This window comes from Cucurbita maxima, unplaced genomic scaffold (assembly GCF_002738345.1).
Source record: "Cucurbita maxima cultivar Rimu unplaced genomic scaffold, Cmax_1.0 Cma_Scf00039, whole genome shotgun sequence".
Classification (NCBI taxonomy): domain Eukaryota; kingdom Viridiplantae; phylum Streptophyta; class Magnoliopsida; order Cucurbitales; family Cucurbitaceae; genus Cucurbita; species Cucurbita maxima.
The window spans coordinates 733,392-755,611 of NW_019272055.1; the positions used below are offsets into that span (position 1 = coordinate 733,392).

Below are 22,220 nucleotides of genomic sequence, written 5' to 3' on the forward strand. Positions count from 1 at the left end.
AAAAAAAAAAAAAAAAAAAAAATGACTGACAAATAAGTAAAACAATTTAGTATTCAATGGTTAAATTTATCAAGAAAGAATGATCCTTAGGTTTGACTTTCTTTGTTTTTTTTTTTTTAAATATCAACAAACACTACATTTTCAAATTCATCTAAACATACATTTTAGCTTTGCTACATGTCCATGTTCAACACTTGGACAATATGACCCTACGTAGTTGGACACATCCTAAATATGTTACTCACAAGTTGTCCAAAGTCAATATAGGTCCAACATTTGTTAGATACATAATGAATATTTGTTAAGTATACTAGATAGATATATAATTGTTACATCATCAATCAACTCAAACTTAAGTTGATAGGCATACTGCAACACTCTTCCTCACTTTTAACTGTGTTGAAACAATAATAATAAATGACAGAAGTCTTAAAAAATGGAGTAAAATACATCAAACTCATTTGTTTAGCATATAAATGCATAAATTTCATGATTTTGAATGTCTTTCTGGAATAAAAATAATATATGTTTTTAAAAGATGTATTTTTTTAATAAATGTGTCATTTTTGGGTCCATGTCCAAGATTTTCAAAGAATGATGTTTCATCGCGCTTGTGTCATGTCATATCTATATTTGTGCTTCATAGGTGTTAGACAAAACCCAAAATCAAGATTTAATTGGAGAGATGCACCCATTAAATGGGTCTTTCCGCACATAACCAAACTGAATTCTTCTTCAAATAAGGAGCCTTCAGTATCCCAACCAAACTCTTAATCTTCAATGTCTTGTAGTAACTCTTTCTAAGGGGTTTATTAATTCAATAAATGGGGCCATCAAAAATTCAGATTTCTTGGTGGAAGATGAGGGAGTCAGAGGAGGATTCAGTATGAAGTCTTTAATAGTGGTGGCTTGGAGTTCAATTTTCCAATTGTTAATTGGCATGAAAAGGTATCTGGTGAAGCTCTTGATGAAGATTTTGAAGAACCTCTAAGTTTTATTTTTTGAGAACTTAATTCACCTTTAAAGAAGCCATCAGATGAGTCTTCTCCTCCCCCTCTCCATCAACACAATAGATGAAAAAGAAAAACTCTCTTCCCTTCTAAAAGAATGTGGCAATGAAATCTATTAGATGATTTCTTGAGGTTAGTGTTTTGGCCATTGATATGCTGTTTTCTCCTCGGAATCCATTAGTCATTAGTTCGGCCGAAGTGGTTGTCATCGTTTGTCTTGCTCATCGGTTTTCAGTTATAGGGTGAAGTTGCTGCTTCTTGTGGTTTTCTTCAGAGTTGAGTTCGGCAATGATAGGGCTTTTGTTGTTGTTTCATTCTTTTTCCTTGGTGTATTTGAGCTTTTCTCCTTGGAAGTTGCTGTTTCTCTTGCTTTTATGTTGTGATGTTTCAAGCTGGTTGGTGCGGTTTCTGTTTGAAGCTTCAATGCTTTGAGGAGCTTCCCACTCAAGTTTCAGTTGAGAGTTTTTGGTGCTTTATCTTCTAGTTTTGCAGTTATTATTTTTAGTTGGCTGTTCTTTGGTTCCTTTATTTTGTTTTTTTTTTTCTTTTGGGTGTTATGTTTTTCCTTTCTCCCCCTTTCAGAAGTTTGTATCTTCGGAGTTTTTCTTTACTTTCATATGTGAGCTTCTCTCTTGTTCAAAAATACATAATACGAGCACATACGCATACATATCTGCATAAGCAAATTTAAAAAAAAAGAAATGCGCTGCTAGAAAGATTATATAATTAATGAAGATCAAAAAAAGAAGACTAGAAACAAGAGACTACTAACCGAATCCACAGATGAGATGACAGACACAACACACATAATAATTGCTGTTTTCCAGTGGAAGACGGGAGTTCCCCACTGTAACGGATATGGAAATCTAAACCACGGTGAAGATTTTAGTGCGTGAGAAGTATCAACTCGACAATGCTTCATCCTTGAAACATGTCTTCTGCAGTGATCAGATATTATATTTGAGGCAGGAACATTTGTATCACAACCTTTGTAACTATAAACTCCAGCTTCAGTCAGCAAAAACGCCAAAGCCCACGTGATAACAATTCCAAGTGGAACCTGGCAATGGAATATAAGATCATGATCTATCCCATGGAAGTTAGAAGACAACCTTAAAGAAGATTATCAGGAAACTATCAGTTTCAAACATTGCAACTCCTCACTTACTGCATATATTAGAAAAATCCGATGGCCGAGAATAGATATCTTCCGGAGGTACTGTGGAATTCATGGAGAGTGTGTTAGTAACTTGTTTGTAATTTGACTGAAAACAGAAAACGATGACTAATATTGCATAATGTTTGTCACTATTTTTCATTTAAATGGTAAAATATGGCAAAAAAAAAAAAAATCTATGTAGATGAACGTACTAGAGAAAATATAATAACCAACAGTATCTGCACTACACCAATCTCAAGACAGGCACCAACTAGTGGAAAACCATAACTATAAAACGAAAGTCCAACAGCAGCAATGGTTGGGGCCACAACTACAGGATGGATCAGCCTGAAAAAGATAAATCAATTACTTACTCGTGTAATGTGCGAACAGAAAGTCGTTACAAGTCAACAAAATCATACCTCAAAAGCAGTGACATCAGTCCACTATATCCAAGTATTGCTTGAAAAGCTGAAGCTATGATAATTGCACCTTGTAACTCCTTCATTATGTGCTTAAAATTCTGCAAGCATTAATAAAAAAACAAATACAACATCTGGTACAATTCACTATAGTATAAAAAAATCTTTAAAATAGGGATTTCTTGAATTTAGGGCAAGTAAAGATAAAACATATCGGTCGAGACTAGAGAGAATAAATTTATTGCATTATTTCGTTTCTCAATGAATAAGATGTCACGCTCGTGGCCAATAAAAATAAGTCCAGTAGGAAGCTAGAACTTTCAGTTTCTTCGGCCCTAATTAAGGTCGTGATTCGAATTGTTCTTCCTTCAAACAACTAATCTCTTCAAATAGCATGACATAAAATAAATAAAAGTGAAAGACAAAACGTAGACTGAAGTTAAGACCAATGATATTCTGATATATACCACACTAAAGTTCAAAACTGGTGGGAAGAGGGGCAACTGTGTTAGTAACAGTAAGGCGGCAAGATAACTTGTAACGACCCTAGATTTCTAATTACCTAGTCATCGCCGTCATCATAGCATAATCATTTCTATGCAGAAATAAGCGTTTAAACTCCATAAAACATAAACTTCATCTTAAAACACAATCATGGACTTGCGTGTTTGAAAACATCTTCATTAAAGGCTTTGACAGACCGAACCCATATACTATGAAGCAAAACAAATCAATAGAATTGAACGGAAAAGTAAAGCTCGTCATCCCTTAGGAGTTGCTAATTTCCATAATCCGTAATGCAATGAGAAAGAACAAAAAAACTGAGGAAAAGAGAAACATACGTTCCCGTTAAGTCCTTGAAACTCAGGGGAATTGATAATTGCCAATGCTGGAGCCAGGAAAACAAATGATGGACCTTGTATCAATGGTAACCTTGAGCCGAAAGAAATATGCAAAAGGGTAGTGATGCCCGACACGAAGAGCACCGTCGATACCACATTTGAAGTATCCTCCTATAAGCCACTAACTCCAATCAGATCAAGGAATTTGCACAAATAAAAGTCTAAAAATGAGAAGAAAAAAAAGTTTCAAACAAGAAACTTTAATCTACTTACGTAAGTGCCACCCATTGCAGGAACAATAACAAGCGGAATAAGAATCAACGAACCCAACATCGAAATATAATGCTGGAATCCATATAGACCGATCGGGACTGTAATTTTGAGCACCAACAAACAAAATCATATCAGCCATGACCTCCCATTACGAAACTTACAAATTGCAAACCCTACAATTAAACTAATAGAGTGTTCGTCTTAGTGTTCTTATCTGCATAAAAAAAAAAGAAAAAAAAAAGAGTAAGAACTCACCAAGACCAGGCGTATCTCTGAGTTCGTATTTCATGTGTGAGTGTCTGGCCACAAATCCATCATCATCCCCAATCTGCGGCAGAACATCCACCACATCCTCATTTCTAGCCGGCCGCCGTGGTTGATTCGTCGGTTCGGAAGGCGGAGGGGGAGGCAGCGTCTGTCCATTCTGTACAGGAGCAGAACCCTTGGGTAAGCTATCAGAATCCCTCCTCCTCCTCACCGACTCATCCTTAGCCTTCTCCAACTGCGGCTGAGCCGCCTTCACACTCTCCTGCTCTCCATTAACGGCAGAACTTCCCCGGAGACGGCCAGCTTCAAGATCCGTGTGGGCATGGGAGTCCTTCGACCTCGGGGGAAGAGCGAGGTTGCCGGAATCAGTGGCATTGGTCTCGCCAGAGAACTTGGGACGGAAGCCGGTGCGTTTGGCCCAAGAAGCCGGCGGCATTGAAGAGGAGTCCGGCGCGGGCGGCCATGGACCCGGACGTTGGCGGGATTTGGGGTCGGAAGAGGACATTTGAGAGAGGAAGAGAAAGACTAGTGCGGCATAATAGGTTGAAATGGAAGCAGATCGGAGGTGGGGGAAGTGGGTAGAGAAGTGCAGAGAGGTCAGAGAGTAGAAGAAATGGAGCTCTCTCTCACTAGAGCTTAGCTACTCATGTAGAGAGAGAAAGTGGGTTGTGTGTGTGTGTGAGTGAGTGCAGACGGCAGAGAGAGAGGGAGAGAGAGCGCGAGAGAGAATGTGTGGGAGACAGTGAAGGAAACGCCAAAGAGAGACAACTCAGTAAGCGGTGGAGAACCTCAAACCGCGTTTTATTTTACTTTTTTTTTTTTCTTTTTTTTTTTTTCCATTTTCAATTTTTTATCTTTTTCCCCTCAATTATTCTCCTTACTCTCAAACTTTAATCAAATATATTTATCTTTATACTTTAACTTAATTAGGAAATAAATAAATAAATAAATAAATAAAACTAAATTTTATCCATTAAATTTTTAAATTAATAATTATATCAATTTCCGCCTTAAACTAATTTATCTCTTCGAACGAATTTAGTCTTAATGTCGTAAATGTGTCACTTTTAGACGTAAAGGTCAAAATAACTCCCACGTTAGATTAAACAAGAGTCGGATCAATATCAAATATGAGAGAACCTAACGTGCATAACCCTCAGGACAGATTACTATATCTCATCCTTCATACTATCATACTATCTAGACTGAGGAGTTTTAACATGGATATTTTCTTCCTAACTGAGTGGAGAGCAGCATGCATTTTGTAATTCCATTTTAGGGTCATTTTCATAATTTCCCATAACATACCTCATATTCTTATTTAGATTTTCTCCTTTCATAATTTACCATAAAAATTGAAGGGGTTAATGGAAGTTTTAAAACCTCAAAGTTTGTATTTTGAAACAAATCAATGTCGGGAGCATCTGTCATAAATCTCTCTATCGAGAAATCAAAATTAAAGATCGTGTGTATTACTGGATTTGTTTGCCCTTAATTGATGTTTTAAATGGTGGATCCACCAAATTGCTAGGACACGTCGCTGGTTCCTTGTTTAGTTTATTTTTAGATGAGAGAACAAAATGGAAATTGGAATCCTTGGCGGGTTATCAGTGTTGATGAACGTGCTTCGATGTGAAAGCAAGAGAAGGAGAAACGATTCAAGCCTTTGTTTATAAAATTTGACTCTAAACCCAACAACTGAGTCAAACTAAGGAAACTCGCGTTGTTCCGATTGGAAGACTTTGCTAGCCAAATACTACTAATTATTTGTAATATCGCTACATGTGTTGATGAGACATCGACTATGATTAATGTGTATGAGAGGATTGTTTGGTTGAAGGAGGCCAATGTAGTAGAGGCTATGAGAAAGTGAGCACGAGAGAGGTGTGACACTCGTGGAAGCTCTAAGAAGTGAACACAATATATTCCTTGTGCTAACACCTCGGGCCTAAGATGGGTGATTTCATAAGAAATGTCAAGACTAGCATTTGTTTGAGAAGGGGCACCATGCTAGATGTAAAAGGCATAGAAGAACGAAGTTGCAATAAGACCAAGAGGAATGTTGGCTGAAGTGCAGTGCCAGCAGATGAAAGGATTGTGTTAAAAGATTATAGACTTTGCTTCGGATGTGACCATAACAAGAAAATGTTGTGGTTGTGCTTGCGAGTCCCATGTCAAGGGGACACCAATTTGTGTGACTCAGAGACTACATGTGTTGAGGCCAAGATAGCCACGTTTGAGGTCTGCTCCTTGTTAAGGATATTTAGTAATAAATTATAGTTTACCATATATATTATATTTGATATTTTATTATAAGGCAAATATCTAATATTTGCTTTATTATCATAGGTATCTTTCCATTTATTGTTATTTCCATTTATTACTATTTTCATATCTTGTAATTCATTTGATTATAAATAAGATAACTTTCACACCATTTAGGTGTGGTGGATTAATCAAACATCCACATGGTATCAGAGCCCTTTCGGTTTCACAACCCTGATCCTTTCTTTTCAAGGGCTTTTGAATCCTCTAATCTTCTTCTCCACCTCCCCTGCTGGTTTTGACAATCCTTTCTTTTCAAGGGCTTTTGAATCCTCTAATCTTCTTCTCCACCTCCCCTGCTGGTTTTGACACCGCAGGGGCAGTCTTCATGGCTGCCGTAGTCGGAGCCGATTGATTACTCTTCGGCTCCACCCTATTGACCTCCAAATCACCTTTCGTCATACTCTGTACATACAACCTCACCTTTTCCAACCAAATTGGTTTTCCTCTTGGCCAATATAGTCTCTCTCGTTTTCTTCCCAATCAACCTTCATCCTTCACATAAACCCTAACCTAAACCTATCAACCTTTTGCAGAGATTTACCTTCGGAATCTGGGTGCCGCACTGGCCTATTCGCCAACCAAGTTGCCGCCGCCCTTCCTGCCAAAATTGGCTTCTTCGCCCGATGAGGCGACTCTTCCGACTGTCCTTCTCGCCAAAATTGGCTCTTTCGCCCAATGTGGCGACTCTTCCGGCTTCAACATTGTCTTTGTCCCTTGCTCTAGGTTTCCCCTTCTACTTCTTGGGGTTAGAAATATTCTCACCAGAGCCAAGGCAGCATCGTCGCTAAGCGACAATCTCTCTTCATGGGTTAGACATATTCTCGCCGAAGCCAAGGCAGCATTGCCGCTGAGCGGCGATTCCTCTGCAATTTTCGATGGCCAAGAAAGTGTTTCTCTACGCCTCCTCTCAACCAGGTTGTTGACTTCTTCAAGAAAAGTGTTTCTCAACCTCTTTGAATTTTTCAGATTCAAGCTTCACGTTCGTTTAAATCCGACGCTTAGCTTGCGGTGGGGTGTTAAGGATATTTAGTAATAAATTATAGTTTACCATATATATTATATTTGATATTTTATTATAAGGCAAATATCTAATATTTGCTTTATTATCATAGGTATCTTTCCATTTATTGTTATTTCCATTTATTACTATTTTCATATCTTGTAATTCATTTGATTATAAATAAGATAACTTTCACACCATTTAGGTGTGGTGGATTAATCAAACATCCACACCTAGCTCAAACGAGAATATGCTAGTGCTAATTTTGTCTTAGTTTGTCCGGTAAATCCAAGGGTTTGTTTGAGAGAAGGGCGAGGTAGGCCCTTAGTGGAATAGCCCACAGTCATTGAGCAGTTGTTTTTCGTGCTTATACTATGAGCCTCGATGACCAAAAGAAGGTCCATCAGTGGGATAGCCCATAAGTCGTACATAGTTTTCGTATTCTTTCTGAGGCACGTTTATTTTCATATTCTTTACCTCGAACGAGGGTGTGAGTGGTGTGATCCTAACACTTCACAAATATGCTAAATATACAATATTTGAAACGTTAACTTCTTTTAATTTTTATGGTTAGTTTTTTGTGAACGAAAAATTAGATTAAAAATTCAATAAAAAATCTCCTATATATTTTTTTATTTAACCCTAAACTATAATGGCAATTAATTAATGTAGTAAATCAAATAGAAAATATCAATTCATTATCACATAAATACGTCTGAATGCATTTAAAATACATGATATCTGACATCTTCACGTACTAATACAGGTTCTTTTAGCATGTTTGGTACAGGTTCTTTTAACATGTTTTATCGACAATTACGTGCTTCCTACAAAGATTTTTAAAAGATCATCTAACATAGGATTGTTTCAAACCAAACACGTTTAATTTTGGAGTTCATATAACTGAGTCACTGAAAAGAGGAGGTGTACATGGATGATTCGAGACAACATTTGCATGTAAGAGATCCTTAAGATATGTACGTATGATTAAAAAAATACTTAAAAGAATAAATAACTTCTACCTCTAGGAACATGATAAGATTTTTCTTCTCTTTTATTCTAATTCATTTGCAAGTATTTAGATTTTATTTAGAAATCAAATACCAAAAATAATTTAGATATTCGAGTAAGTGGCTTTACTATCGGCTCGGTTAGAAGAATTGTTTGATGTATGATGACACGTGCCCTATGGCCCTTGCACGTGTCATGTAGACTTATATTATATGATGATTATGTGATATAATGATGTAATGATGATGCTATGATAATGTGACTTTAGATGATGATGATGATGATGTAAGCTAGTATGAAGTTATGATGATGTTATATGACGTTACAATGATGTGATATGAGGATATGATGGCGACGATAACATGATGATTTGATGACGATGATGCATGACAACATGATGATATAAGAAGCATGATGATGACATGTCTTAATATGATGATATTTCATATTAAGATGATGTGCATGTACTGATGTTAGGATTTATGTCCTAAAGTCTCATAATTAATTATTTAGTTTTTAACAATAATTTTTATTATTTTATTTAAAATTTAATTGTTATCCATGATATGAAGATGTAAGGTTATTAATGTAATCTTGAACCGTATGTGGTTGACATACAAGAGGATCGTGTTTAAGTAATAACCTTAAAGAGTCTATAGTATATGGATAAGGTTGGGTGTCTTATTCTGGTAACACTATTGATACGACCCACTTTGTAATCGTTACAAATGATTTGATCCAAATTGTTCATGTGGAGACATGTAAGTGGGGTATCCTATATAATGAGTTTGTATAAGACTGGACCAAGAAATATTTAATCTCTCTTATAAATCCGTTAATTGAGAAGATTACTATTTCACATGATGATCATATGCGACTTGATCTTAATCTTGAGTGAGTTATGAACTCCTACATGTGAGGGCTTGTTCTTTAATTTACATGGGGGAGAATGACTCTTTAGCAGCCGATTTAATATGCCTACCATTTTGGAGACTTGACCAAATAGGGAGTTAGAAACATAATATCATGATATGAAATTCACTCATTTCCATATAAGAAAAGTAGATGAGTTGTTCTATTAAGTATTGATTTCAGGACTTGAACAATGGCTCCCACCATTTCATTGGCTCGAGAGGTACTTGGTTTATGATTGGATCATAAACAAATTGTTCATTAGAGAATCTAGTACTTAGGGTGAAAGATATAATTATAGGAGTAAACAGACTTTTGACTCGACTGTAATTATGAACCACTCATCAAATTAATATTTAATATATTAGATATATTAAATATAAATGAAGAAAAATAAATTAATTTGAAGGGTTGAAATTAATATTTAATATACTAAATATATTAAAAAGAAAAAATATATTTATCATATTTCATATGAAATGAATTAATGTATTTTGATACCTAAAATAAAAATATATTTGAAATTTGAATTAGATTTAAATTAATTAAATATATTTAAAATTTGAATGAGATTCAAATTAATAAAATATATATTATGATATCTTATAATATCTAAACAATGTATTAGATCCTAATGTATTAAATAAGCAAATATATTATTCAACAAAGATTTTAAAGAGTCCTCTCTTTCTCCAATCACTTTGGGATTTTATTTCAAGAGGCTCCCACATGTGTGTCATAGTAAGAAGATCTTGTGAAATGTAGAAGAACTTCTATATGGTTGGAATAGTCTCTAGGGTTTCTATAAAAGTAGAGTTCGTACTCTTCTATTTATTGCTTTTCTTTTAAGTCTTAATAAAATCAAAACAGTTCTCAATGCTTCCGCTACGTGGATGAATGAAGATTTCATTCTGTGAATGTTTGATTAATCCACCACACCTAAATGGTGTGAAAGTGATCTTATTTATAATCAAATGAATTACAAGGATATGGAAATAGTAATAAATGGAAATAACAATAATGAAAAGATACCTATGATAATAATGCAAATATTAGATATTTGTCTTATAATAAAATATCAAATATATTATATATGGTAAACTATAATTTATTACTAAATATCCTTAACACCCCACCGCAAGCTAAGCGTCGGATTTAAACTAACGTGAAGCTTGAATCTGAAAAATTCAAAGAGGTTGAGAAACACTTTTCATGAAGATGCTAACAACCCGGTTCTTGGCCATCAAAAATTTGCAGAGGGATCGCCGCTCAGCGGCGATGCTGTCTTGGCTTCGGCGAGAATATGTCTAATCCATGAAGAGGGATTGTCGCTTAGCGACGATGCTTCCTTGGCTCTGGTGAGAATATTTCTAACCCCAAGAAGTAGAAGGGGAAACCTAGAGCAAGAGACAAAAACAATGTTGAAGCCGGAAGAGTCGCCACATTAGGCGAAGGAGCCAATTTTGGCGAGAAGGGCAGTCGGAAGAGTCGCTTCATTGGGCGAAGAAGCCAATTTTGGCAGGAAGGGCGGCGGCAACTTGGTTGGCGAATAGGCCAGTGCGGCACCCAGATTCCGAAGGTAAATCTCTGCAAAAGGTTGATAGGTTTAGGTTAGGGTTTATGTGAAGGATGAAGGTTGATTGGGAAGAAAATGAGAGAGACTATATTGGCCAAGGGGAAAACCGATTGGGTTGGAAAAGGTGAGGTTGTATGTACAGAGTATGACGAAATGTGATTTGGAGGTCAATAGGGTGGAGCCGAAGAGTAATCAATCGGCTCCGACTACGGCAACCATGAAGACTGCCCCTGCGGCGTCAAAACCAGCAGGGGTGGTGGAGAAGAAGATTAGAGGATTCAAAAGCCATTGAAAAGAAAGGATCGGGGTTGTTAAACCGAGAGGGCTCTGATACCATGTGAATGTTTGATTAATCCACCACACCTAAATGGTGTGAAAGTTATCTTATTTATAATCAAATGAATACAAGGATATGAAAATAGTAATAAATGGAAATAACAATAAATGGAAAGATACGTATGATAATAAGGCAAATATTAGATATTTGCCTTATAATAAAATATCAAATATAATATATATGGTAAACTATAATTTATTACTAAATATCCTTAACACATTCCCTTCAACTAATGGCATGATGCATTATAATGAAGATAAAATTAAAGAATTTGTCACCATGATGTATGTAAATATGAAATTAAAGTATCTGTATGAATAAAATATAAATAACATGATGCATTATGATAAAGAAGAAAAATTTTGTGTCGATGCATCCCGTAGACAAGATGTGCTACATACGAAATGAAGGATGACACTCCTTTAGAGCATTGAACATGGTGAGGGGAGACTTGTGGGATTGAGAGAGGCGTGAGGCTACATGTTCGTAGCATCAAGATGTTGTCAAGTAACGTCTTAGCGCTAGCTTCTTGGGTGGAGATGATGGCTTGATTGTGTTAATGTTGAGACGCGGCTTATACATCTCAATATTGTCCCCTCAGCTTGTGGTGCTTGTTTTCCTCATTCTCTACCTCCGATTCCCCCTTCGATTTTTAATTCTCTAAACTCATTATTTTGATTCAAATACTCAATATCTACCCAACAAAGAAGTTCATTCTTAAAGTGTCAATAATATTTAGACCCTAAGAACAGCTTACAGTATGTTGTGACTTGAACTGACGATGAGTTTGATTATTCGGATTGGTTCTTGAGTCGTGTACTGAAAAGGATGGGCACGACAAGTTGTGATTACGATTGAGTTGCTATCGTAACATCTTGACAACTAGCTTCATTGGTCTTTGAAGCCTAAATCGATCTCATTTGCTAATGGGGTTGATTATGTGCTTTCATGTGCCCTAATGATCTTTTTTTTGGATAGAAGTTTCCTTAATTTCTTCCCTCTCCTCTTGTTCATCTATTTAATATATTTGGATCGAAGATGTAGGTGGGGGTTGAACACAAACACTCCACTCTTTATTAGCACAAACCGAAAAGAGATTATAACACTCTGTAGAAACTACTACTTTGTATTTCTTCGGATGAAAATCATGGTAGGGTAGTAGAGGCTAGACAATTTATTGGTAGGGTAGTAGAGGCTAGACAATTTATTCTTCAAATTTCTCTAACATATTTTCTAAAATATCTTAAATCATTTTCCTAAAATATTTAGATATCTTCATTCCTAACAAAAACCTAAATCATTTTCCTAAAATATGTGATAACTTTATTCCTACCTAAATCATTTTCATAAAATAATTATACAATAAATTCATACAATTATTGGACTTTTTAATTTGGGTGACGGAGGGATCGTACCATTCGAGCCTTTTTTTTCATGTTTTTCTCGAAGGTCTGGAGAAAGCTCCAATCAATAGGATTTTCTTAATCCTCCCTTCTAGAAAGCGAAAGGAAGAACGTGAAATTCTTTTTCCTTTCTTCAGCATGGACCAAGAGATTTGACTCTATCGAATCATCTCTCAACACTAGTCCTCATTCGCTGCATCATGTTGAGCTGACAGCAAAAGCTCTCATGTTTGCCAGTATTCAGTCTTTTGTAAACAAGTCTACCACTTGGTCATTTATTTTGATATGTTGCATCTCGATTTCTTCCTTCAGAACTCTCTCTACTGAAATGGTAGTGTACCTCCACATGCTTTGTTCTAGCATGAAACATTGGATTTTCTGCTAGGCGAATCACAGATTGGTTACCGCAATGAAGTGATATTGAATATAAAATTTTCTAGTGCAAATCTTCCATCAAGAGTTCCAACCATGTACTTTCCTGAGCGGCTCCAGCCGTTACTCTTACTTCTGTAGTTGACAATGATATTGTTGGTTGTCTTTTGCTACACCATGTGGTCTCATGCATAATCAACGTTATAGTATCCAACTAGCTTGCAGTCTTTGCTTCTTTTGTATAGAAGACCATAGTCGATTGTACCTTCAACATATCTCAAGATCTGTTGAGCCACATCAAAATGAGGCTTCTTTGGACTTTGCATGTACCGACTCATGACTTCAATTGCATAAGAAATATCAGGTCTAGTTAAAGTTAGCTAGATAAGACTACCTACTAGTTGCCATAATGTCATTTTATCGTTCAACTTTTTGCCTTCATGTGCACAAATCTTGACATTTGACTTAATCGATGTTGAAACTTGCTTGCACTCTAATATGTTGAACTTCTAAAACATATCTCTTGTATAATTTTTTATAAGGATCACGACGTTCCAAATGTTTCAATTGTGCCTTTTACACGATCCAAGACCAAGAAGATTCAACAAGTATTCATTCTTCATCTAAAAAATTTGATAGACTCAGTTCAACCATCGTTTCATGTGTTACATGCTGATTCGATTGAGAAATGACTATTTGGAGATTCAAAAGTGAATTTTTGCACGGTTGAAGTGGTGGATGAAGTTGCTATAAAGTGCACTTGATTGATAAGTTGTTAGAAGACTTTTTTTATTATTTTTAATTTCATAGTTCTTGCCATTGACAAAATGGTGAAAGTTATTGGTCAAATTGACTTCTTCTCTTGTGATGATTTAAGGGGATCGGTATTAAATTATGCCACTAATTTCTTTAGTGGGCATTTAAAGAATTGAATGTTTCTTTTGTGGGGAGACTATAATACCCCAAATTATTTGGTAAAAGGTAGAATTTGGATTAATGAAATTGAGATCTCAACTTAGACTTTGACAGGGATCGGGATTAAATTATGGCCACTAACTTCTGGGCATTTGAAGAATTGAATGTTTCTTTTGTGGGGAGACTATAAATACCCAAAATTATTATGTAAAAGGTAGAATTTGGATTAATGAAATTGAGATCTCAATTGAGACTTTCACCCTTAGAAATTTGAGCATCATCCTTATCATTTCTAAGTTTCAAGTAATTATTGTGGTAGATTGCATCGGAGTTATTCAATTAAGCTTTGATGATTCGATGGTGAAGTGACTCAAACATAGAAGAAGGTTTCCAAATCTTGCTTCTAGATCTTTGATGCTAAGAATCTAATTCTAGCATTATCTCTTGGTTGATTCGAATTTTGTAGAAAGAGGTGTTAATTTCTTTGATTCAAGCGTTTTTGCTCCAATAAAAATTGGCTCGTTGGGCTGAAGATTGGGTTGCCTTATCCCTCTTGTTGGAAATAATCCTTCATCTTTGCGACGAACTTCTAGGGCCAAGAAGTGTTTAAGCTCTCCTAGCTCTTTCATCGTACTGATAAATTTTCTCATGTTTGATAAATTTCTCTTTTGTCATCCTTGGTGATAATCAAAACGTCCACATAGACCAATAAAATTGTCAATTTTCCTTCTCTTTCTTTGATGAACAAGAGTCTACATGCGCAACTAACTAACCACTTTAGGTAAGAAATTCAACATTCTTACCATACCAAGCTCTCGATGCTTGCTTCAATTTGTAAAGAGTGTTTCTAAGCTTGCATATGTGATTAGGATTAGTTGCACTCTCAAATCCCTTCGGTTGGTTCATATAAATCTTCACGTCTAACTCGCCATGCAAGAAAGCATTCTTCACACTCATCCGCCACAATTTCCAATTTTTACTTGTCGCAAGTGCTAGCAAAACTCGTACAGTAGTGATCTTTGCCACTGTACTAAATGTTTCATCATAGTCTAGTCCATATTGTTGAGAAAACTCTCGAGGTATGAGTTGAGCCTTGTATCTCTCGATTGATCCATCTAGTTGATGATTTATTTTGTAGACCCACTTGCAAGAGAGGGGTTTGACATCTCCTAGTATCGACACTAGTTCCCAAGTTTGATTATGCTCTAGAACTATAATTTCTTTCTCCATTGCTTTATGACAAACCGAGTTTTATAATGCTTCTTTATATGACTTTGGTTCATTAACTCCGTCTTCTACAATAGCTGCATTGACATACTTAGGATTTGACTTTTGGGTTCTTTTTGATCGCTTGTTGTTGATGTGTTGTTTCCTTTTCATTAGATTCGCTTGATTGAGTCACTTCTTGCTCATAAACATCAATGTCACTTGGGTCTTTCGGCGCATCAACATTTGGTTGAGTATGTGTAGTTTGCTCCCCCATCTTCTATTTTAGAATTTCTTCGATGTTTGAATTTTGTAAGACTTTCTTCTCCGAGGGCCCCCATGAAGATGCTTTATCGAAAACTACATCTCTTGATTTATAGTATTTTCCACTTGTTGGATCAGAACACTTCCACCCTTTCCTCTGATTGTCAAATCCAACAAATATATACTTGACTACTTTCTAGTCAAACTTGCTACGTAGATGGTCAGACACAAATACATACATAGTTAACACAACCAAATACTCAGAAGTAGCTAACTGTAGGTTTCATGTCCCGTAGTATCTCAAATGGTGAGACAAATCCTAGCCTTGGTCAGGGAAGCTTGTTGATCACATGGGCAGTTGTTTGCATAGCTTCAGCCCAAATCTTCCTAGAACATTCTTTGTGTGTAACATGCTTCGACAGATTTTTGTAAGGTGTCAATTTTTTCTTTTTGTTACACTGTTTGTTGTGGCGTGTTGACACATGTATATTGATGTCGTATCCCACACTTGTGTAAATATTGATCGAGCTCATTTGACGTGTATTCATCGCCATTGCCTGAACGTAGATAACAAATCTTCACTCCTACTTCTTCTTCGATCATCATCTTAAATTCTTGAAAATTTGAGAACGTATTCAACTTTACTTTCATAAGAAAATCCACACATATTTTGAGTAGTCGTCAATGAACATCACCATATACCGCATTCCGCTAATCAATGCTTGTTTGACTGGACTGAACAAATCAGAGTGAATTAACACTAATTGTTTCTTTTCTTTGAAATTTGACTTTTCGTATGGTAATTGATGAGCTTTACCATATTGATATCCAATTTAAACAACGTCTGTTTTGACTTCAAGTTGAGGTAGACCTTTGAGCATGAATTTCTCTATAATCCGTTTCAACTTGTGGTAGCCAATATGTCCAAATCTTGCATGCCAATAGATCTGTTGTTTCATTCTTTCGGGTCTTGTCAACATTGCCTCTGGCTAACTTTGGGGTTCACCACCTTCCATCGTTGACTGTTAATGCCCACTAATGACTACCACCCATCTCTAACAACCAATCCCTAGTCTTGTTGCTGGTCACTAGTCATCGATCTCAGTCGTTGGTCACTATTATCAATGATTGGGCCTAGGACTAGGGATGAGTGACAGTGACCAAGATCTAGGACAGGCGATTAGCAACCAACAACTGATGGATGGTGATCAGGACTGACGATTGGAATTTGGACCAATGACTAGCTATTACGATTGATATACTCATCATGAGGATCAAGACTTATGTATGAACTCTATTTTAATATAATATAAATATATTGTATATTGTGTATTAAATTCGCTTGTTTTATTTTCACAAAAATAGTTGCCCGCCTTTTTTCTACCATCGAGTCAATTCCTTAAAGTCGCAACTCGTATGAAAATGGGTCGTGACACCAGGATTGGCAATAAAAAATGACATTCCTCCGTGAAAATGGGTCATGAACATTTTCATGATGGTCAGTGGTCGCCAGTTCCTGGTCCAAATTGCTAATCACTGATCATCAGTCCTCGATCCCAATCACTAGTCATCAATCTAGTCTTTGTCATTTGCCACTGATCATTGACAACCTAGAATGATGACTCGAGATTGTGACCAATAACATACAATCTGAGACAATGAACTAAGACTAGAATTAGGGATAGTGACCAACTACCACTTTTAGTGATGGAAAGTTTGTTACCAAAGACTTTGACCAACAACTAAGACTAAGGATCCAGGTATAATACCGGAAGTAAGGTTAAAGTAACTCGAGTGATTTCAATACCATAGCCAATAATTTTAAATGTTGAAGGCCTTTGGAAAAGGAATGAAAAGGAAAAAGTAAACATAAAGGGAAAAAAGGTCAGTTGCTTACTGATCAAAGAGGAAAATCCTTCATATCTTCATTTTTCACGGTTGGATCTTTACGAAATTTGAGTATGTTCTAGAGGAGGCACACCTCATCATATCTATCGACCAAAATTCAAATTGGAGATCGGTTGCTCACTGACCAGAGAGAATATTTTCGACAAAAATTTAAAAAAATTTAAACTCCAGTTCACGACTATTCTAGAGGTGCTAATGTTGGCTTAAGCTCCCAATGTAAAGTCTGAAGTATGGGCTTTAATTTAGAACTAAAATCGAGCTAAGTTGTGCCTTCAATAACAAGTTTTAGTCGTTGAATATGATGGCTTCCTACTCTTGAGTTTCTTTCAAATTCGAGAGCTATAGTCCACAATTTCCTATCAAACTTGTTCCCACCCCTTATCAACAAGATTACCACAAGTTTGATTAAGGAATCGAGTGCTGAAGAAGCCTCAAACCTAATCTCCCAGTCGCAGCTCGTATGAAAACGGGTTGTGACAGAGTTGATATCAGAGCTCAAGGTTTCTCTATGGCCCAGCATAAGAGGCAGGTAAGTATGAATTTAAGACTCTAAGTTGAAGTATGCCTAGAACTTTAAGTTGTTGGGATAGGGTTACTAACCCAATAAACCAGGGATAGAACCAGCGTTGCCAAGGAGCACCGCGTAGAGGATAAGTAAGTACTACCGACAAAGGAGACCAATAACATCGTCCAAACAAATACAAGTATTTCCCTAACTCTCGAATTTATGATTTAAGCATTCCACATAGAAATTCACGTTAAGATTCTAAGTTAAGTAGTTTACTTCAAAACACTAGATTTAAAGACTCAAAACCATTAAGGTATTAAGAAAGATAATTTAAGACAGGACAAACCTAGGAAAGAACCCCGAAGAAACTAGGAGAACAAGGTTATGCATGAATACCCCGATAAAAAGGATACAAGAAATAACTGTCGCGTAGTAGACGGAGCTGGAGAGTCGTCTTTTTTAGGCAGCGGCGATAACGGTCGCACACGTCTTCTTCCTTTTAGAGGAAGAAGACGATGGTGTGGACGATTCAATGAACCGACTATGTCAACCAAAAAACTGAGGGAGGATCCTCCCTCAGTTTTTCTTAATTTTAACTCTCTTCCAGATTGGTTCTCATGAAAAAATTTATGCTTCCAGAAACTAGACACTCTAAGAAATCTTTCAAAGAAAATTTGAAGTAATTCGGATACTGGAAGCTCGAGAACAGAGGTCCCGAATATCGATGATAAGTAGCCATCTTGGACTTTTCTTAAGAAATACCGGTAGGAATCACTTGGATTTGAGTATGAACCTTTAAGTATAAATTAATGGGATATTGAATAAAAACACCAATAACCGTGAGTTAAGACCCTAAACCTATCGAGCTTGAAATTTAAGTAACATTAAAATAACCCAGTAAATGAACTCCACTACCTATGAAATTTTATTGATAATTATATTATAGTAGGTCAAGATTATATATGAAATTTGGTGGTCAATAAACAATGATAAGTAGCCAAACCAAGAAACAGTTTAAAATGACCATACTGCCCCTAAGGTAACTTATCTTTGATTCATGACCTAAATGACCTCCAACTACCATGTTACTTTACAATAGATCTTACTTTATGATGATTGATGACTTTGTGTAGTTTTAAAGTAAATGAAACACGTTCGAGTAGCTAAACCTAGAATTAAGGTGTAAAATGACCAAAATGCCCCTAAGATTTTTAAGATGTTTCAAGGTCTAAACATCCTCCCAATGATCTACCACTTTTGGTAAGGCCTACTTCTAAGGAAACAAGAATATATTCAATATTTCAAGTTGATCAAATTCCTCTAGGACTTTTAAGATGTTTCAAGGTCTAAACATCCTCCAAATGATCTATCACTTTTGGTAAAACCTATTTCCAAGGACACAAGGATATATTCAATATTTCAAGTTATCAAAGCAAATTATGAACCAAAACCAAATTAGGGCCTAAGAAAAGCTTAAAGGAAAATAACTTAAGTAACTCTTACACGATATTCAAGACTTTTCTTCTAATGAACTCATTATGACTTCATGACATTTTGAATGTCTCATGCTTGTTACTAACCATAAGTTATGAATGCATGTTACGATTTATATCTCAAGAAATTTAGAACCTTAGAATCTTAAAGAATGATTGTGAATTAAGGAAAATGCCGCACAAACTCTAAAACTACTAAGATAAGCAAAATGTTAGTGCCACTCAAGGATGATGGACCAAGGTCCTCAAACTCAGAAACTCAAGAAACTCCTAAACCTTCCACGGTACATGTTCATGACTTAGACTATATCACTTGGAATGTAAGAAGTCTTGATGTCAGATTTTGGACTACGCTGCTTGAAACGTATGAAGCCTTGAACATAGGTATTCAGACTATGCGGCTTGGAACTTATGAAGCCTTGGACATAGGTATTCAGGTTGTATCGCAGGGAACGCATGAAGCCCTGGATGCGGGATTCAGACTACATCGCTTGGTATATAAGAAGCCTTGGATGTAGGTTATCAGACTACGCTGATTGGAATGTAAGAAGACTTGAGCGTAGGCATGCAGACCATGTTGCTTGGAACACATGAAGCCTTGGGCATAGGCTTTTCAAACAATATCACAGGGAACGCATGAAGCCTTGGATGCGGGTTTAGACTACGTTACTTGGAACGCATGAAGCCTTAGACGTAGGTCTCCATGTCATTTGAAACATATGAAACCTTAAACACGGGTTGCCAGGTTTATGACTTGTACCATAAATTCTAGGGGAAGTGTCTTGGAGAAGCAACCCAAGAATGGAACAAGAATATAGAAAGTAACCAAGAACGAGACAACAATTAAGGAATAAAACATGGATCAAGATCCACGTTCTAAAAACAAGAAACTAGCCTTGGAATAGAATCAAGGTTGAGACCTCATAATCCAAGGACAAAGGTCTTCAATCTAGATTAGGACTAAAACTCACCTGAATAATCGAAGGACTAGGAGTGTGGTACCCTAGTATACCAATGACACCATTAAAAGTCTACAAGTAGACTACTTATTGAGTCTTTGTACTCCATGTTTCCCATGTTTTTTTAGGTAAATAAGGAGATGGTCGAGGTCGAAAGCGAACTCTAGCATAGGAGCCATAGACGTCGTCCTCAATCTTTTTTGTTTAAAAATGTTGTGTTCGTTCTTTATTTTGTGTTATAACTACTTAGGTATGAACTCTATTTTAATATAATATAAATATATTGTACATTGTGTTTTAAATTCTCATTGTTTTATTTTCACAAAAAATTTACCCGCCTTTTTTATACCATCGAGTCAATCCCTTAAAGTCGTGACTCGTGTGAAAACGAGTCATGACACCAGGATTGACAATAAATACAACATTCCACCGGTGACTACCCTGACCATCACCCACCACAACGACCGATGGCCAACGACTAGGACTAAGGAGGGGTGACCAACCACAATGGTCACCGATCCCTAATTTTGATTGCTACAGTGGTCCTTAGTGATCAGTTCTAGATCTCGATTACCAGTCTTGGTCCTCAGTCTCAATCGGTATTTAGTCCCTGACCACTAAACACCGACTAGACTAAACAATGTTGTATAAAGAGCACTTTTGAGAAAAATGTAAACAAACCTACAACATTTGTAGCCATAAACATTTAAAAAATGTTTTAAAGAGATTAGGATAGTAATAAAGGAAAAAGGATCAAGCTCAGATGCATCTGATGTCGGATCACTCAGAACACTATATTATTCTTCATGGCAAGACATCTTTATGGACTCTTGCCGGGAATTAAACACGAGTCTATACCTTAGGAGGATACTATTCTACCACTAGACCACTAGTGCTTGATATTTAATTATCATAATTATATTATTAATTATAAATTAATTTAACATTTTCTAATAATTTTATTAAATAAGTTAACATTTTCTAATATCTTATATATTCTTCCTATTAAATAAGGTAACATTTTCTAATATTTTATATTGGACTTTATTACTATATTGTTGCTTTTTATTTTATTTATTTATTTATTATTATTTTTTTTTTTGTTAATATGATTATTGTGTATCTAATTATAATAATTTTTGTTTTTGTTATATGAACCCATGTTTTAGTTTGAAATTGAATCACATTTGAAGTTTGTTATGATGACATGGATCGACTAGGTCTATGTAGGAATCGTTGAACCACAATTCCTGATTGTGAACTCACCTCGACAGGAGAATGTCTACTTAGCATATAGGAATGCGTCGTCACCCATTTAGGACTCATGGCACGTTGGAGGATATTGTTGGGGGAGCTTCATTATGCTTAGTGGAGAGCTCACCTTGCACTATTCTAGCTTGTAATGATGTAGGAATAGGGAGCTCTCAATAGTAGGCACGTATGGAGCTTATTGGGTACAATAAAGAGATCGAGAGGTCACCTATAGTTAGCGATGGCTCCTCTATGCCTGTTATATTTTTCTAGATCTCGAGACATACAAGGGTACCCTCACATATGCATATGAAGTGCAATGACTTCTCCCTACCCGAATAGTTATATACTACTAAACTGTTGTTGTTGCCTTTGCTTGCATGCTATATAATACCGTTTTCAATCTCTCACTAAATCTTGCTTTCAAACTCTCTTTTGAAAATCTCTCTACCCCGTTTTGTAAAACCTTTTTCTTAATCGGCATTGGTTCTATTTGGCTCCAATGGGTATGCCAGAAATAACCACCGCCTCTTGTTCACTAATGGGCGGACCAAAATGAATAATATCGATGGAATAATTATTGAGTTTGGTAAGTAGAGAAAGCAAAAAAATTTAAAAAGCTCAAACGTGTTTGAGATCTCCCCATAATAATGGAACAAAGACAATAAGTTGTCATAATTATTATATATTATTAATTATTAATTAATTTAACATTTTCTAATATTTTATATATTCATCTTATTAAATATTTTAACGGCCTTTATAACTATATTGTTGTGCATATGTTTTTTTTTTTTTTTTTTT

At 36.0% G+C, this 22,220-nt stretch overlaps 1 protein-coding gene and 1 long non-coding RNA gene across 2 annotated transcripts in view; both read right to left on the reverse strand.

Moving 5' to 3' along the window:
• The window catches only part of LOC111469306 (nucleobase-ascorbate transporter 12-like), a 12,425-nt gene extending 7,699 nt beyond the window's left edge, over nt 1-4,726 (reverse strand). The window contains exons 1-7 of the mRNA XM_023114535.1: nt 3,962-4,726; nt 3,707-3,804; nt 3,434-3,604; nt 2,592-2,692; nt 2,382-2,517; nt 2,179-2,229; nt 1,783-2,070 (exon numbers count right to left, since the gene is read on the reverse strand). Of these exons, the coding sequence (XP_022970303.1) occupies nt 1,783-2,070; nt 2,179-2,229; nt 2,382-2,517; nt 2,592-2,692; nt 3,434-3,604; nt 3,707-3,804; nt 3,962-4,478 (1,362 nt within the window). The 5' untranslated portion in view covers nt 4,479-4,726. The remainder of the gene's footprint in view (nt 1-1,782; nt 2,071-2,178; nt 2,230-2,381; nt 2,518-2,591; nt 2,693-3,433; nt 3,605-3,706; nt 3,805-3,961) is intronic.
• Nucleotides 4,727-9,983: 5,257 nt separating this feature from the next.
• Nucleotides 9,984-22,220, reverse strand: part of LOC111469356 — a 19,823-nt gene continuing 7,586 nt past the window's right edge. Inside the window, exon 3 of the long non-coding RNA XR_002714860.1 lies at nt 9,984-9,994. This is a non-coding gene — a long non-coding RNA (uncharacterized LOC111469356). The remainder of the gene's footprint in view (nt 9,995-22,220) is intronic.